The following is a 17,363-nucleotide window of genomic DNA, read 5'->3' as shown; positions in this document are numbered from 1 at the left end:
CTCAAAAACTGAAATAAACATCCTAACACCACGACATCATGAAAAAGGCAAGGCTAGGTTGAAAACCACTGTCATAACCTGACAAAACCATGCCATTGACAACAAGAGAACCATACAACAACATGCAAAGCCATGCATGTCCAAACTAGCTAGGAAATCATACATGCAAAAGGTTACCTGCAAGTATTCCTACTAAAGTTGCTTGATCCTGCTTTTCCTTCATTGATCCTTACTTTCCTTCCTTTCCCTTTGCTTGCTTTTCCTTCCTTGCTCCAAATCTAGAGTGCTCCAAGAAAACTCTAAGTGACCAAGAGTGAGTGAGAGAGAGAGAGAATAATGAGAAAGCTTCCAAACTTGAATTGACCAAGAGTTTACCCTGACCAAGCTTGCCAACTGATCCTCATCAGCCTTTTTATTAATGAGGCCTCTAATTTCTTGATTTTTCCATTATTTTCCTTTAACTTCCACCTCACATGCAACCTGTGACCTTTTACCTTCCTTTTCTCCTAATTTCTTTTATTTTCATAAATAAATGTGCCAAAAATGCCTTTTTGTCTTTTAATTCCTTTGCCAATTTTCCTCAGCCGAAACACACATCGAGTGATGCCCACTAGGATATCTTTGCCCAATATCCAACTTGGAATACGTATCCCTTTCCCGTGGTCTTATTTTTCCTCTATTTACATTATTACATGAATTTTTCACCAGGGTTGTTACACTCTTCGCACATGACTCAACCACCACCTATTTCAATACGATTCAGCCAAAGAATAGGAAAGAAATTTGAAAGCTAGAAACTCAAGCAAGGATTGAAAGGAAATCTCATTCGAACTCTGAGATCATGGCAGATATCTGAGCATGGGTTCGTGACCCCAGGCATACCAAGGGAAGGAAAAAGCAATACTTGAATTTGGTGGCTCTATATTGGCAGATGAAGACCCTCTTGGGTCCAATCTTGAAAGACAAGCAAGTTGAGCGGTATAATGTCTTCGCCTCCTTGGAAGGCATCAAAAGGATGCTTAGAAACCATCATTCTGTCTGGACAAGATTGACTCCTACATGGCGCATGTGGAAAATCATATTTCTTGTGAATCAGATAGTGGTGATTTGATAGACCCTCTGGGCTCTAGTTTGAGGGTCCTTGCAACAATCTCCTCTTCGGACAATGACCAATGATCAAATAAGATGGCTTAGAAGTTTAGTGGATTATGCTTTAATCTTTGGCATGGGAAACAAGGAACACGTTTATTTTGAATATCTTGAATACTGTCTATTGTTCTGGCTCTTCTTAGCATATGCTTTTGTGTTTGGTTTATTATGGTGCCAACTATGGCGTGTTCGTGGGCCTGTTTTGATAATTATGTTTTGGTGGCAATGCTATGCATGGCATCTTAATGCTTATGTCTTCGACCTGAGCACTCTATGTTTGTATTCATAAGGTGTCAGCTATGGTGATTATATGGGTCTTTCCTGATAGTTTTATTTGCTAGCAATGTAATGGGCTAGGGGTAATGTTCTTGTCACCAGCTTGGGCACACAACTATGTATGGTTTCTTTTGTATTTGGGCTTAAATGTTGACTTTCCAGTCCAAGTCTCACTTGTCACAGTGTGTCAAAGAGAAACAAACTCCTAAGGGAGTAGTCTGGAAAAATTATGTATCTATGTTTTTCTGAGTAATACAAAACCGTGTATGAAAACAAAATAATTTTTTAAAATTATATATATATATATATATATATATATATATATATATATATATATATATATATATATATAGATAGACACACACACACACACACAATATTTTATTTGTTATTTTCTTCTTATTATTTTTTATATTGATTTTTTTTGGTATTTTTTTTCTCAACATTCTCCAACATAATATGGCAATGATGTTGGAGAAAAAGGGGATTCACAATGGCTAGGGTTTGTGCAAGCTTCCATGTTGTTGCATACACTGTCGAGCTCCAGCTTAGCTCTGTAGATTATGATGGCAGGGTCTTTGGAGAGTTTTGGAAAAACTTAGCGGTTTATAGTGGTGGGATCTTCACGGGCTACTTTTCCTTTGAAATTTCCATTGAGCTTCAGCTCTTACTTGTGGTGTATGACGACGAAGTATGCTACAACCTCCTTCCGCAGTTGGATTTCACAGATGTAGTGACATCACATCGTATATTCACCCAATCACTAGAAAATATTTTAATCTGCGATTTGGGTCCAAGGTTATATGCCCGACGTCGTGCTTTTTCACTTTTTTTGGAAGCTCAGGTATTGAATCACTCTTTTCTATGGCTAATTGATGGATCAGATATACATAGTTTGAAACAAATCCACCCAGGATTTATGACATGGGCCCTTATTTGTTTAGATTAGAGCCACGATATTGAGGATTCAGATTTGGATTGTGAGGAAGAGTTTCAAATTATTTTGAAGACCCTAAATGGAAAATCAATCCTTATAGGGGCTCAACTAGTGGATCTAGTAACAAATCTTATAAAGAAGGTGCAAGAAAATTTGGGTATATCCAATATATAGAATATAATCTATGAGGGTAAATCATTGCAAGATGTCATCAAATTGAAAGATTACAACATCAAACACAATTCTACAATCATTATAAATTGGAGCTTATGGGGTGGAGCTCCAGGAATTGTCAAGGGTCCAAGTTATTTTAAGGATGCAGTGAAAGGGAAAGTTGCCATACTAGAAAAACCCCAAGTTTGACAATCCCAGATCCTTACCTAGTTGAGAAGATGGATAAGCACCAGATATGTTAGTAAAATTGCCAAAAGTGTGCGGTCCTTTCATCATTCTCCAAACCAAAGCTCTTACTTGTTGATTTAATGGCTTCTAGCTCAAGTTCAAATATCTACATCTATGGATCTTCCTCATCTAGACCAACAATTGTGATATTTACCTGTGTGTGAAGGGATTTTTTGTGGTTCAATTCAACAATTAGAAAGATATGGAATATGTCATAAATGAGGGACCATGGTTTTGGGGAAGGGCAGGTCTCTTCGTAACTCCGTGATTTTCAGATTTTTATGGCACAACAATGGTGGGTACGAATATGCCGGTATGGGTAAGGTTACATAATCTCCTTCTTCCTTTTTGGCATCACTAAGTTTTAGAAGGCATTGGAAATTCATTCGAGAGATTTCTGAAGATAGATCAAGAAATCATGGAAACATGCATTTTTACCTTTCCCAACATAGACCTAAGCAAAGGCCTACCAAATCACATCCATTTGGTTCATCAAGATTTCAAGTGGACACAACGGTTAGATTTTTAAATACTGCTTGCAGGTGCTAGATTTGCCATCAGACAGGGCACTTGCAGAATTCATGCCCTTTAGTGAAAAAAAAGGATGAAGAAAAGATTGCAAAAGCAAAAGGAATGGAAATTTCCAAATCCGCCTTCTTTAGATGACAAAGATGAAGAAATGGACGAGAGTCATTGACGACTAGAAGAACATAATCAACAAGGCTCCCAAGTGGAGGAGGGAGAAAAGAGGCAGAAGGATCGTGCCAAACATGCCAAGAAAGCCACCAATTTAGCAATGATCCAGACTCCTGGAAAATCAACACGAGGAAGATGACAACAACCAAGGAGCAGTTGGACCAAAGTGAACACATGCTTTCGAGAGTTCAAACTTAGATAAAGAAGTGCTAGCAAAATTAGGAGAAAAATTGGCAATTGTAATGGCCACTCCAAATTCAGGGGTTTGACATAAAGTATAAAGAAAAAAAGGTAAAAAAGAGAAATTGGGTTCATTTGTGTAAATGTTATTTTTGGTAGCTAGGCTACGATGAGTGCTTTAAGCACATACCAATGATCATTAGGGAAAATAAACGAGTGCACTTGTGCATGTACTGACGTAAAAAATTATTTTTATTAATAGAAAGTAGCGATTTTTCCTCAAAAAAAAATATGGCAATGATGTTGTTATGGAATGTAAGAGTACCAACTTTGTTCCATCTTAACTCCAGACTTGATCCTTAGTTAGACCAACACATAATACTTTAAGCATTTTACAAGAGAGTATTCCAAGCCATTAAATAGGCTTCCTCATATCTAATACTTTGGGAAAATACAATGGGTTACCTAATATCATTTGCTTGTAAACTACCATTGGTAAACTCATCAATGCTTGTATCAAGGTTGTATTAACCACTCTATGACAATGTTAAGATTAACCCGACAATGTGGAGGTTCAAATGCTCATCTAAGTCATGTACTTGTAATGTGGTTTTTATTAAATAATAAAGTCCTTATCTAGGACATCCTAAAAAAGGAATTACTATTGGTCCAAATTGGTGTAGTTTGTGCAAGGCAAGCAAAGAAACAAATTGTCATCTAATAGTGTCTTGTGCTTTTTTAAACAAATCTAGAAGAAAATTAACGACATTATTGGATTAAGAAATGTAAGGTCAAGGAACTCCATAGAGGAGGACCTAAAAAATTGTTGTTGAAATGTTGCCACAAAGAGATACCCAACATTACCTTTAATTTTGGTCGAGATAATACACGATTTGTCATGAATGCAAATATTTTCAAAGGATTTTTTTTTTCAATGTGCCATACAATGTATAAATATCATTAGCTTTGCCAATCAAGTTAAGGATGTTAAGGTCTCAAAGAGGTTTGGGGTAACAACCATTGATAAGAGTAAGCATTGAGACATTTTTTGATGGAGCCTCCTAGGCAGATCCTCATATTGGAAGGGATAGAGGTGTAATTCACTTTTTCAACTTTCATTTGTTAACACTTAACACCAACTTGAGACATGGTTTTAATAACTTCTTTGAACTCATAGTTTTTAAACTATTTGGAATATGGAGTAACTCATCTATAGGTCCTCAAAGTTTCTCTTTTGGCATTAAAAATGGACGAGGAAGGTGTTTGCATTAGAAAATTTCACTTTGCAATGTTTGTTTAATGATGTATGGAGTCTCCAAGTAGGTTTATTTCCATGTCTTTTATGTATATTTTAAAAAAGAAAAACCTATTAGTAGATGGCTAATTGAAGGGGGATCTTAGTTTAATGAAAGCTGAATGGTAAGTCTTAGAGGATCAATATGATTTACACTCGGATTTTTTTATACATCATTTGTCTAATACTTTTCAGTTGAATTACATGTTAATATGAGATTAATTGTTTACAAGTGGATATTATTTTCAAATAATTTATGATTACTTGATGATCATTTTTGATATATTGTTTGTGTAAAAAGAGTTAGAATCATATGTTAATATCTTTGGATTGTTTACAACTTGACTAGTTTTCGTGGTTAAAAAATAGTACTTCCTTTTAAAAAGTCATATGCTCAAATTCAAAAAGAGATATTGCACACTTTTGTAAATTTTAATGGTCAATTGTTGTGCAAAGACATGTCTTTAAAATTAGTTTATAATAATGACTAGTATTTGCACATTATCGTGTAAAGAAAAGTTGACGACATTAAATGGAGGGGGAGGGACACGTGTTCAAGATTCTGAAAGCTAAGTCGTGTACAATTCCAAACCACTTGTTACATGTTTTGTGCAAAAGTTTCCTTAGAAGTGCCTTTTCTAATAAAGATAGCAAAGGCGCGTACAAAAGTGGTTTTCCAAACCATCGGTTTCAAGTTTTCTTAGAAGTGCCTTTTCCAATAAAAATAGATTAGAGAGTGTTTATCCCTCCTTACTAGATTGGAGGCTGAGAAAATTTTCGATATATGAGATAAGAAATTGCAAAAGCTCCTATCAAATTAACTAAATTTTTATTATCTCTTCCACAGTTTGATACCGAGATTAATTTCAATGTCCACTCCAACCATCTATGATGGAATCTCAAAACAAAACAATTAGCGGATTAATGTTAGCAGCAAGGCTATGCAAACCCACCACTGTTTTCTGTTGTTAGTTTGAATCCGCTCAGTTTATTATTGTTTGGAGGGACACTGTTCAGATTCTCTGTCAGGGACGACAAATCTGAACAGTGTCGTGAGGATAAACCTTACAATAAAAAAGCCTTCGACTTTTTTTTTTCCAAGGAAAAAAACGGTAACCTTTTATTTAAAAAATGAAAAGTTACACTAGCAGATGCATTGAAGCATTTCCATAAGCTGCCCATATGGGCTCAAGTGCAGTCGCACCCCACGCAACGTTTGAAGGCTAACGTGCCTAATAAAGAAAAAGAAAAGAGAAGAGAGGGGAGAGAAAGAATGAGGCAAAAAACTGAATTCTGGCAGTGAGTAAAAACTCACACTTCAAGTTTTTCTCCCCTTTTTCTTTTCGACCTTGCGCCACTCTCCTTGAGTGGGCTCGATCGAAGCTATGACTAACTGTGTTTCTGCTTTCTGTGGGGCTGTTTCCTTGTCTGAATCTGAAGTATCTGAGTGGTGATGCCGTTTGATCCCTCCCATGCTTTGATCCTCGCTTGTCTTCTCTACTTGATTTTGGTGGAGCTTTGTGATCTTGTTTTTTGATGTAGTTTCCTTCTGAGTCTCCATTTCTTGGGATACCTCTGTATTCTCTGCGGGGGTGTCATCCTCTTCTGCTTCTGATTCTTCATCATTTGAGTCAGGGGGGGAAATTGCCATCCTTTCCTCTGCTTCCCTTTCTGCGTCTTTTTACTGTTTGTTTTTTTGGCTTCTGGGCATGTACTTTGCAGGTGTCCTGTCTGCCTGCAGAGCCTGCATCTGAAAGCAGTATTTTGATAGTCTAGTGCTTGTAGCCAGTTTTGTTGTTTGTAGATCAGCCTTATGTTGTCTGGCAGCCCTTTGCGTAGATCTACTTCCACACAAATGCGTGCAAAAGTGTATACCCTTTCATCAATCCTCTCCATATCTGTTTTGATATATTTCCCTATGCTGTTCCCAATTCCTTCCAAGACTCGTTCACTCCAAAAGTGAAAGGGGAGGTTGTATAGACGGACCCAAACAGGCACTTTGGATACAGTCATGTTGTTTGGATCGAAATCTGGGAACCATGGGGTCATGAACAGCCCCGATGTTCCCCAGAACCAAGGCCCATCTCTGATGATTGTTCTCTGACTTCCGAGGATGCGAATCTAACTATAAAAAATCCCTTGGAGCATAAATGTATATCACATTCCATGGTCCAAGTGGTGAAAATCCAATGGAATAGATCCATTGGTTTTGGCCAGAAACTGTTAAAACGGCAGATTAGGGCCTGCGTTTCATAGGACTTAACGAAAACATCAAGCCCTGTAGAGTCAAAGTTTAGGGATGGGGTTTGCCCTGACTGGTCTACTATGTATGGCCTAGGAGTATACCTGCCTTGATCTGGAGAGGACCCTGTATCTTTGTTTCCCTGAAGAATGTTTTTGTAGGAGGAACCTCCTTTGGGTTGCTGCTGAGATGCTGTCTTTTTCCCTTTGTCCCCTCCTAAGGATTTTTTATCTCCCCCTGAGCTGCTTATCTGACCCTGAGGAGGGGCTCCTCCTCTCAGTCTGAGGTTCAAGAGAATGGTTTCTCCTGGGCTAATCCCATAGCTTCCCATGTTTCTGTTGTCTTGGAGAGACCATCTGCCATTGACTAAGTGTTGGATCTGGCTAGGGTATCTAGTCAATGCACATATTTGCTGCTTCAGCTGCAACACAGTACTTTCTGCATGTACCCATACTAAAGAAGATTTCGTCTCTGGGGTTTTAATGAAAATCTGAAAACGAGTTTTTGTTACCTGGTGTCTGCAATTTAGCTGAGTTTATGCTCTGCCTGAAACGGTGACGTTGCTGGTTGCCTTGTGATCTCGCTGTCGGCGGTCGTCCAGATCTGAGCTTCTATTGTGGCATTCTACCTTTTGCCTGTCACGATCTGCCAACCCTTTGTTGGATCGATGCATATAACCACCGATCAGCTGCCTGAGCTCCTGGAGGTCTTGCATCTTGCTCATATTTGAGAGATCCGGCCTGGATCTACAGGGATCGGGCCATGCAAATGTGTACATAGGCGGGTCTGCCCCATGCAACCCTTCGTCTTTGCAGGCATGAAGCGACTGTAGAGTGCTGGTCTTCGTCTGGCCTGCCTTAGTGACGGCGCCCCTCTGAATAGGGCCGAAACCCCCTTTGCCCCCTCTCAAGCGATGGCTTTGTGGGTACCAGCCTACGCGGCCAGCAAACGGAGGGACGTCTTCTGCGATCTGGCGGATGCTCGAGACTGTCCTCTGAAACTACAGGGGGGCTTTAATCCGGTCGCAAAGCCAATCCTTCAGGTCCAAGACCGCGTGGTCAGATGCAGACCCCTTCTGGCATTTTGATCTGCCGTCCACACCCTTAGCGAAGCTTTGATGCATGACGATGGGTGGTCTCAAGATCGAAACCTGGGAAATCCGCCTTTTCTGCACTACCCCCTTGTTTATAGCCAAAAGCCTTCGACTTAATTAAAATAACATAACCTTATTAACATATTCACTATGGTTAAAAAAATTAAAATTAAAATAAAATAACTATGTTAACTCATTAAATCTCTATGTTTTCCATGCTTATGACATTGTTATGAGCACTTGCAGTTAATTTGGTTTATAGCCATGTATATTTTGATAACATCCTTTGATTAATGAAAATTTTGTGGGGATTTACAAAAAAAAGAAAAAGACATTGTTATTTATAAGTCTAGATTCATCTTAACTTTGAAACTACCAAGAGTCAAGAGAGATCAAATCTCTTTTCATTCTAAAAGAGGTTTGCATTTCAAGAAATTTAATCTCTCTCGACACTTGATAGATTCAGAGTTAAAATAGATCTACGCTGATATATATATATATATATATATATAGTTTACTAGAGGAATGGACAATTGGGTTATTGTTATACTCACGTGCCACAAGTTAATTTGAAAGACAACCATTATAAACTGTATTCCCTTTTTATAAGGAGATTTGAATCGCACATAATATTTTATTTACATAGTCATTGTGAGTTGAGCTGCCCCATGCCTAATTATAATTGTAATTATAATAAAATTATTAATTTTATTTTTATATAATTTAATCGAGTCAAAATGGTAAACCATTTTTATCATATTAAACGGGCAAACTTCTCTCAAAATAATAATTTAATTTTATAAAATAAAATTATGAATTAAAAGAAATATTTTATTTTTTAATTATCTACCTCTATAAAAAAGAGTAACTTAATTATGAATTAAAACAAATATTTTATTTATTTTTTAATTATCTACGTGTATAAAAAAAGAGTAACTAATTTAACTTAAATTGACATGGTCAAAATCGATATTAAATGCCAAATAAGTGAAAGCCAAAATTGGAAGAGAAAAACCCAAATTGGTGGCAAATCACCCCAGCAGAGTAAGAAGCACAAAATCTTATCCAAGTCTAGAGGATGACCAACCAGTCAAGTGGAACCAACCGGAAACCTGGGTGGTCAGTAATTCTCCTCCCAACCTATTGGTCCGGTAAGCGAGGGAAAATCCTCTCGACGCCCAAAGAAAGCTCCAATGATCCCTTTATGGTATTGAAGCAGAGGAGAAGCCGACCACGAAGAGGAATAAATAATGCGAATGGCCCCGAGAACTCCCATAACGCAATGAAATATTGCAATAGGGATTCGGCTATTTATCGTGATTGAAGGTATGGGCCGAAATACTCTTAAATTTGAATCTCTGTTTGTAGAATTTGTCATTGTTTCAGTTGAGTGTATCCAACACGATGGTTTCCCTTCGGAACGAAGGCAAGCGAATGAGGAGATTGGCGGAAACATCATCTGGGCACAATTTACAGGGTCTCAGATCCGAAAATGGTGAAGAAAGGAGGAAAAACGATAAACGATTTAGGGTTTCTGGTGCAGGAGAGGGTTTGACACCCAAGGTTGAAGAAATGAGGGTTTCCGTAGAGGTCGATGCAGAGAATGTGCCGTTACAAATGTTGATGCGGAAAAATGATAAATCTAGGGTTTCTGGAGGGGTCAAAATGCTCGAAAGCGAGAGCTTGGGTGGTGGAGAAATGAAGCCGCCAGAGGCCAGGGTTATGGAGAATAATAAAGGCGGTGTCGATATGCCTAGTTTGCAATCATCTTGTTCAGGCGCCGATGAGGAGGAGGACAATATTCCAATAGGGAAAATTTTGATCCGGAGTAAAGCAGGGGATCATCAGAAGATAAAACAGAAAGATTTTCAAAATATGGACGACATTGACGATAATACTCCTTTAAAGAACAATATTGCTGTCAAAGAGGGCAGGATTTTGAAGAAAAGTATTGCTTTCAAAGAGGGAAAGAATAGAGATAAAGCTATTCTGGAGAGTGGCTATGATGTTAACCTAACCTCGAAATTTCGTGAGGGAGACATGGTCTGGGCAAAGGTGAAATCCCATCCATGGTGGCCGGGTCAGGTGTACAATCCGGCATTTGCCTCGGCCATGGCACGGAGTAAAAGAAAATCGGGGCATATGTTGATTGCTTTCTTCGGGGACAGTAGCTATGGGTGGTTTATGGAATCTGATCTGGTGCCGTTCGAGCCAAATTATGATCAAAAGTCGAAGCAATCTACCTCTCGCACTTTCACCAAGGCGGTGGAAGAGTCTGTCGATGAGTTGGGAAGACGAGCTGCGCTGGGCTTGACGTGCCCATGCCGCAATTCTAGCTATTTCAAGCCAGCGAAAGTGAAGGGCTATGTAATGGTCGACATAGGAGGCTACGTGACGCCGGGGGTGTATACGGAGAAGCAAATTGACGGGGCGAGGACTAAATTTAATCCTGAGATAATGCTTTCTTTCGCTAGGCGTATGGCTGTATCACCCTGGAGCGCAGAAGACAGATCCGTTTCGGGGATAAAATGTGTTGCTGAAGTACTTGCGTACCGAGCTGCCACCGTGACTTCCCGGGGCAAGGACTATCGAGAAGCCCTGAGAATTTCCACATGCTCTGATGATGCTGGCACAGATGATATTTCGGATGAACTTGAGCTTCAACCTCAAGGTAAGCCAGAAAAATTTGTGAATACATGTTTATTTGTTTTTAGAACAAATGCATCCTATTTCATTAATGCTCGGAACATAATACATCACACAATCTCACATTGTTGGTCAAGGCAGAGAGGCATGCATATTGCCCCTTCCTATACGGGCAAGGAGGGAAAGCATGTCCGCTTTGTATCCAACTTTAAAAAAATCAATATCTTCTATACAAATTCCTAGCCTAGCTGCAAAGTGATTGTCTAAGTCAGATTTGATCCCAGAAATTTCACTCAGGTGAAGTGTTTTAGCTCCTCTATTAATGACGAGAACATAGTACATCATACAATCTTACGTGTTGGCCGTAGCAGAGGTATTCATATTGCTTTACCCGATATGGGCGAGGATGAGTGGGCGTTATCTGCTTTGACCCCAATCTAAAGAGAACCAGTTTTTCCTTATAAATCCTTTATCTATCTGTAAACAGAACACTTAGGTCAGATTTGAACCAAACGACTTTTCTCAGGTGAAGTGGTATAGCTTCTCCATTAAAAGTAGCCAGTTACCGTCTCTCCTGTAAGGAGGAAATACCTGTGTAATCATTTACCTGTCTGCAAATATGACTCCTCCCCAGTGGGGTAAAATGAACAAAATAAGATATTCTGCAGCAAATCTGTCCCAAAAGGTTCAGGTGACCTTGCAGCAATAAAGAGGACGCCTGACTACTTATGCCATGAGAAATCAACCAGTTGACATCTCTGAAGCCTGACCCTTAGCTGTTAGACTATTATTAAAAACCAATCCTTCAAGAACTTGTGTTTATGGATGCATGAGCTTTCCAAAATCTTTGGATCCACATGTCTTTCATAACTCTGAACTGCCCATCTATCTGTGAGAGGTAGATTTGGGCTGGTACTCCTATAAAGCCACTTTGTGCTGCATTTGAAAAATGCTTTTCATAGGACCAGTGGGAAAGCATCCTCCTGGCTCCTTCACAGCTTTTGATTAGGACAGGGATGTCTACTCTCTCTCTTATACTTCTATTTACTTGTGATGCTGATGTTGAGCCAGTGCCTTGCACCTCTTAGGGCTTGGTTAGCTGTCATTTATAGCTCTTGTACATTGATATCATTTAGCAATGGGATTGTTCTAGCTGTCTCCACTGCTTGTATTCTCTAGTTCTATTGATCTATTACTTTGTAATATCAAATATGTGGACATTAATAAAATCATCTTATCTTATCTGAATTGATACCCTCATCTAAACTAGTTATTTTTTTTCTACTTTTAAAATTTATCATAGCTTGGTAATTAATGGTTACTAGAGGAATATGCATAAATTCATTTAAATTTTAAACCAATGTTGAACATCTCGACAACATCCTGATTTTATCTTGAAATCACAATTTTTTGGCCTAGCCGATATTTGCCGATTTCTAAAGATATTTTTATGGCATCTTAATTTTGTCAATGTTTGCTGATTTTCACTGATATTTTCCTGATTTTTATGGTTTTTTAGACCCTTGTTGATTTTATCTCGATGCCGATGTTCGTGACATTGGATCAAACTGATGATTTATGTGCTTGTAATGCCCCTTTTGCTTTTTCATGGACGTCTTGCATTCTGATTCTCCAGATGAAAGAAACTATCTATATTTTGATTGTGTCACGAAGTTTGTGCAACCATGTTATGTTAATTTATTTTTGGACTTGAAAAATCTCTGAGTTGTGCAACTGTCAATGTGTGTTTTATCAGTTGTCTGCAGGGACTCTACAGTTGAACCTCCTTCAGTAGATGAAAAGAAGGAAAGGCCAAGGCATGTTAAAGTGAAGGATCTAGCTAAGAGTTCTAGTTTGCCTGAGAAAACTGATGAGAAGAAAGTGAGGTACTTGCTCAAAAGGCAAGAGGGAATTCAAGAACATTTCTCTGCCACAAATAGTGATTCTCTCATGAATTATTTGGTACAGGCAAATGGTCTTCAAAAATCAGAATCGAATATAAAATTGGCAGAAGGAAGATCTTTGACAGATGATGATATCAGTAAATATGTCTTTAAAAAAAGAATTCACACTGAGGAACCTAAGTCCATTGGAACAAAAGAAGATAGGAATCAGGTAAAGAAAAACCTGCAAAGAGGGAGAGGTAGTATTGGAGAGGCTCAATCAAGAAAAAAGGAAGCTGTAACGAAGGCCTTGCATATGGGACTTCTGGACAGGCAGAATGATTTGGACAAGTCTGTGCTTGCTAGCAAGCCAGGTGAAAAAGAAGAACTGCGTGAAATTCATAGGTGTGAAGCAGCGACACCCAATGAAATTGGTTCAAAATCCTTGTCAGATAATTTACCTTCCACAAAAGGATTGGTTGAATGTTCTGTATCTCGAGCGGAAGATGGAAAGAGATCATCTAAAGCTTCTCAGAAGAAGAATGAGAAAAAAGTGGCTATGGTTCCAAACAGTTCTACTAAGAATTCTATTTGTGGCAAGACCCTTGAAGCTGAAGGGGAAGGCATTATTGCTAATGAATCATGTGAAGAAAATCAACAGATGGGTCCAGTGGCAATGGTTATTGATGATATAGGTCCTCGAGGGAATTGTGTACAAGTAGAAGACACTGAAACTATGGATACATTAGATGAGCTACACAGAGTGCAGAAAAGTTTGGTGGGTGCTGAGAAGGAATCATTATCAGCAAATGGTGTGCAACAGGAGAATGGAGCATCACTTGCTGCTAAAACAACTGAAAAACCTGATGTTGGGTTTTCAGCCAGGGTATGTACTGCATTAACCCAAGACTCTCATTCGAATGTGCATCCTTTAGCCTGTAAACCTGTGTCTTTGGCAAAGGATCAAGAAACTGAAAACAATGTGGGATGTGCATTGGAAAATGGTGGTAAAGAGCTGCATGAAATTGTGTATCTCTCTAATGACTCCATTAAATCCCAATTATTGAGTTCTGTTGAAATGGATGAACCTCCACACGCAGATGATTGTATATCTGGAGGATTGGAGAGTAGTCCTTGTGAAGATTGCCCAGATGTACAAGGGAAGGCTGATGCCATTCAATTGGATACTGACTCTAAGAACACTGCTAAGGAGTTGCTAGTATCTTCATCTGGTATTGGTGATGCTGATGTTGTGCCAAGTTCAGAGTTGGCGGCTAGCTTAGATCGTGCAGTTATTAAGAAAACAAAAGGCTTTAAAAGACTTGTGAAATTTGCAAAATCTTCAGTTCTGCAAGATACCCCTGGTCGTAGGAGTTACCCAAGAGAAGAAAATCATAACAATGAGACAAGATTGCCTGGTGAAATAGAGCCAACTGAGAAACGGCGTAAAGTTTCTGAGGTTGTGGAAAGCATTGCGGAAGAACCTAAGGATGAAAGAACAGGTACAGCTGTGGTCAATTCTGCTTCTCATAATTACAGAAGGGCTGCAATGACAGAAGATGATAAAGGATGTGCCCCCATGTTGTCTGATCAATCTGAAGGTAATGTGTTCCTATGTAGAGAAGTGGATTCTGAAAATTCTGAATCTCTTCTTTGTCTACTTATGAATGATTTTCTATCTCTTGCATTGGATCCGTTTTATGGGATTGAAAGGGACTGTCCATCAAAGGTATCTCATTTCTTCCTAAAGTTCAGATCTCTGGTTTATCAGAAAAGTCTGACTTCAATTTCATCTTTGGAGGCATCTAAAAATGTTGAATCATTACACGAGGTCAGAGATATTCAGGAAACCAAGAACAGAAATGCTAGACGGGAGTCTGATCTCTTGTCATCCTTGTCAGAGTCAAATGATCCTAATGTCAAGGATCCCTTAGCTGATGAAAATGGCAATTCAGAACCAAATGAAGTTGCTCCCTTAACAAATTCCAAGATGCAAAATTCTATGCCTCATGTCTTAAAAAGTGGCAGAAGTCAACGTCTCGAGGCAAAGGAAAATAGGAAACGGAAGTTGGATGCGCAGTCTGATGGTTCTGGTTCTTTGAAAAGATTAAGGAAGCTAAAAGATTTGGAATCCATACCAAAGAGGTCTCGTTTAAAACCTAATGGCCACAAATCATCAGTCCTTTCAAGAACAGATTTAAAAGAATCAGTGCAGGAGCAGCAGTCAAAGCCTAGGAAATCCTCCTTTGAAAAGTCATCTGATTCGTCTAAAGCAATTGAAGGACCAATGGCACTTTGCATGAAATTTCCTCAGGGATTCGCATTACCTTCTGTAGTGCAGTTGAAAGTAAAGTTTGCACGTTTTGGGCCATTGGATGTTTCAGGAACAAGAATTTATTTTAATTCAGGTTCTGCTCAAGTTGTGTTTAAACACAGCTCTGATGCAGAAACAGCCTATGAATATGCTACAGAGAACAGCTTGTTTGGTCAAGCAGATGTCAGCTATCGCCTAAAACAGATCTTTCAACCAAAGAATGAAGCTTTGGCATTGCAGAGCAAAACTGAGTCACTGAAGTTGTCAAGAATACAGAGTGAAGAAGTCTCTCCATCACTGCCAGCTGTAACACAAGAAGATATGGCTTCCCTGAGATCATTGGATAGACATGGGGTTCCAGAAACTCCAATTGAGAGTACTCCTAAATCCACACTTCAATTGCGACCTGTGGTTCAATTGAAGTCCTGCTTAAAGAAGGCAGATGAGCTGGGAAATGGAACTCTAAAAGAAACTGCCCGTGTAACCTTTCAATTAGATAGTGGGGAACTCAGCCGTACAGTGGTGACTGCCATGGATGAACATTCTCAAAAAGAAAATGTTAATATACCTATATCTACATCTCTTCTTCTTGAGAATAATGCAATAGTCAATTCACTTGTTGAGAATGATGCCACAGAATCTGCTCCTCCGGACATATCACATCAGATGTTGTACCTTCTGATGCAATGCAATGATATAGTGAACGAAATTAGTACTTCTTTGGGATATGTACCATTACATGAACTATGAACTCATAAGAGTGTTACTTTGTGTTCCATTATCAGATCTTCAGGGGTTGTATATTTCCTCATAGTTGCCTAGACACTTCCAGGGTCTTATATCTTTGTCCAGTACAATGCTCATTTTGTTGCTTGTTCAGTGCCCCTAAGGTTTTTACAGAAAACCAGAAACAAAGTTTCAATGCCTGAATCATGGTTTACCAAAGAAGTGGCAGCAGGGTATCCCATTTTACCTGTACTTGTCTTGTCTTCATTTATTCTTCCAGACATAGCTTTGTGGATATGTGATTACTCCTTGACTGCCTAGATGATTTGGAGTTGATTCTTGTGCAAATTAGAACGCAGATGGGTCTTCTACTTCCACTTGCCAGAATATTTCACTGGTAAATTCCATGAGTTCCCAGTTTGAAATTTTTAGTTCTGTCCTACCTTCATGACATGTTCACATGGTCAATTCTTGCAGTCATTCTGATAGGATGGGGAATTGGTACTTATGACTTTCAATTTGTGTTTCATAATTCTTCAAATTTGTTTGGAAAGAATGCCACTAATGATCTTACATTTTTACAATATATGATAATGTTTTACAACCATTTTTATCTTCTGCAAGTTCCCAGTTTGAAATTTTTAGTTCTGTCCTACCTTCATGACATGTTCACACGGTCAATTCTTGCATTCATTCTGATAGGATGGGGAATTGGTACTCATGACTTTAAATTTGTGTTTCATAATTCTTCAAATTTGTTTGGAAAGAATGCCACTAATGATTTTACATTTTTACAATATATGATAATGTTTTACAACCATTTTTATTTTCTGCAATGATGGTTTAATGCTTTAAAAAGTACATTTCACAAGTATGGTATAGTTTCTACTGTTGTCTTAAATTATTTGAAGTTACAACATACTAAGGCTTTGACCAAACTTTTTTCCTGAACTGTAATCAGTGGTCTGTTCCATTCACTGATATGAGTAACTTAATCAAGTAATACAGTTTTACTGTTACTCTCTTTGATATTAATTTCTAATTACTTCGATTGAACAACTTGATTTTCAAGGAAGCTCATACAAAGATTTTTGTCGAGTTCAATTTTCATGCTGACATTGCTCTTGAAAAATCCTTTATTCCCGGCCTTGTAGAATCGGATGGCTTTATTTTTGGAGGTATTAAGGTAAGCTGTTATGTCTTTATCTGTGATGAAGATGGATCTATACTAGTTCAAATATGGGAAGATGTATAAGATAGTTGATTATTTTTCTTTCAATTTTTATTTTTAATGTTATAGTAACTAATGTTGGGCTCTTTTTTCCAGTACTTTTAGTGTCACATGTATGGACGAGTGGAGGCACAAACTGTTGAAGATCTCTTCCGACCTGGCTGTAGAGCTTATCACCCCTCTCGGACAATTATGGTCAATTATGTGTTGAAACAATGTTGGGTGGCAGTCATTTCTTGTAATCTTGTTAAAATCTATATTTCAAAACTTAAGAGAGTAGAACTAGTATTTTGT

At 38.4% G+C, this 17,363-nt stretch overlaps 1 protein-coding gene across 1 annotated transcript; it reads left to right on the top strand.

The window, feature by feature from the left end:
- The first annotated feature begins 9,457 nt into the window (after positions 1–9,457).
- LOC149200001 (uncharacterized) lies at positions 9,458–16,306 on the top strand. The gene is made up of 2 exons (XM_089402567.1): positions 9,458–10,940; positions 12,672–16,306. Exons 1-2 carry the CDS (start codon positions 9,674–9,676, stop codon positions 15,860–15,862), a joined length of 4,458 nt encoding a protein of 1,485 aa, XP_089258693.1. The 5' UTR covers positions 9,458–9,673; the 3' UTR covers positions 15,863–16,306.
- The last annotated feature ends 1,057 nt before the right edge of the window (positions 16,307–17,363 follow it).

This window comes from Pinus tabuliformis, chromosome 2_1, assembly GCF_031772625.1.
Source record: "Pinus tabuliformis cultivar Carrire ecotype Pingquan chromosome 2_1, CPIR1, whole genome shotgun sequence".
NCBI lineage: Eukaryota > Viridiplantae > Streptophyta > Pinopsida > Pinales > Pinaceae > Pinus > Pinus tabuliformis.
This window is presented reverse-complemented; position numbering and strand designations above follow the sequence as displayed.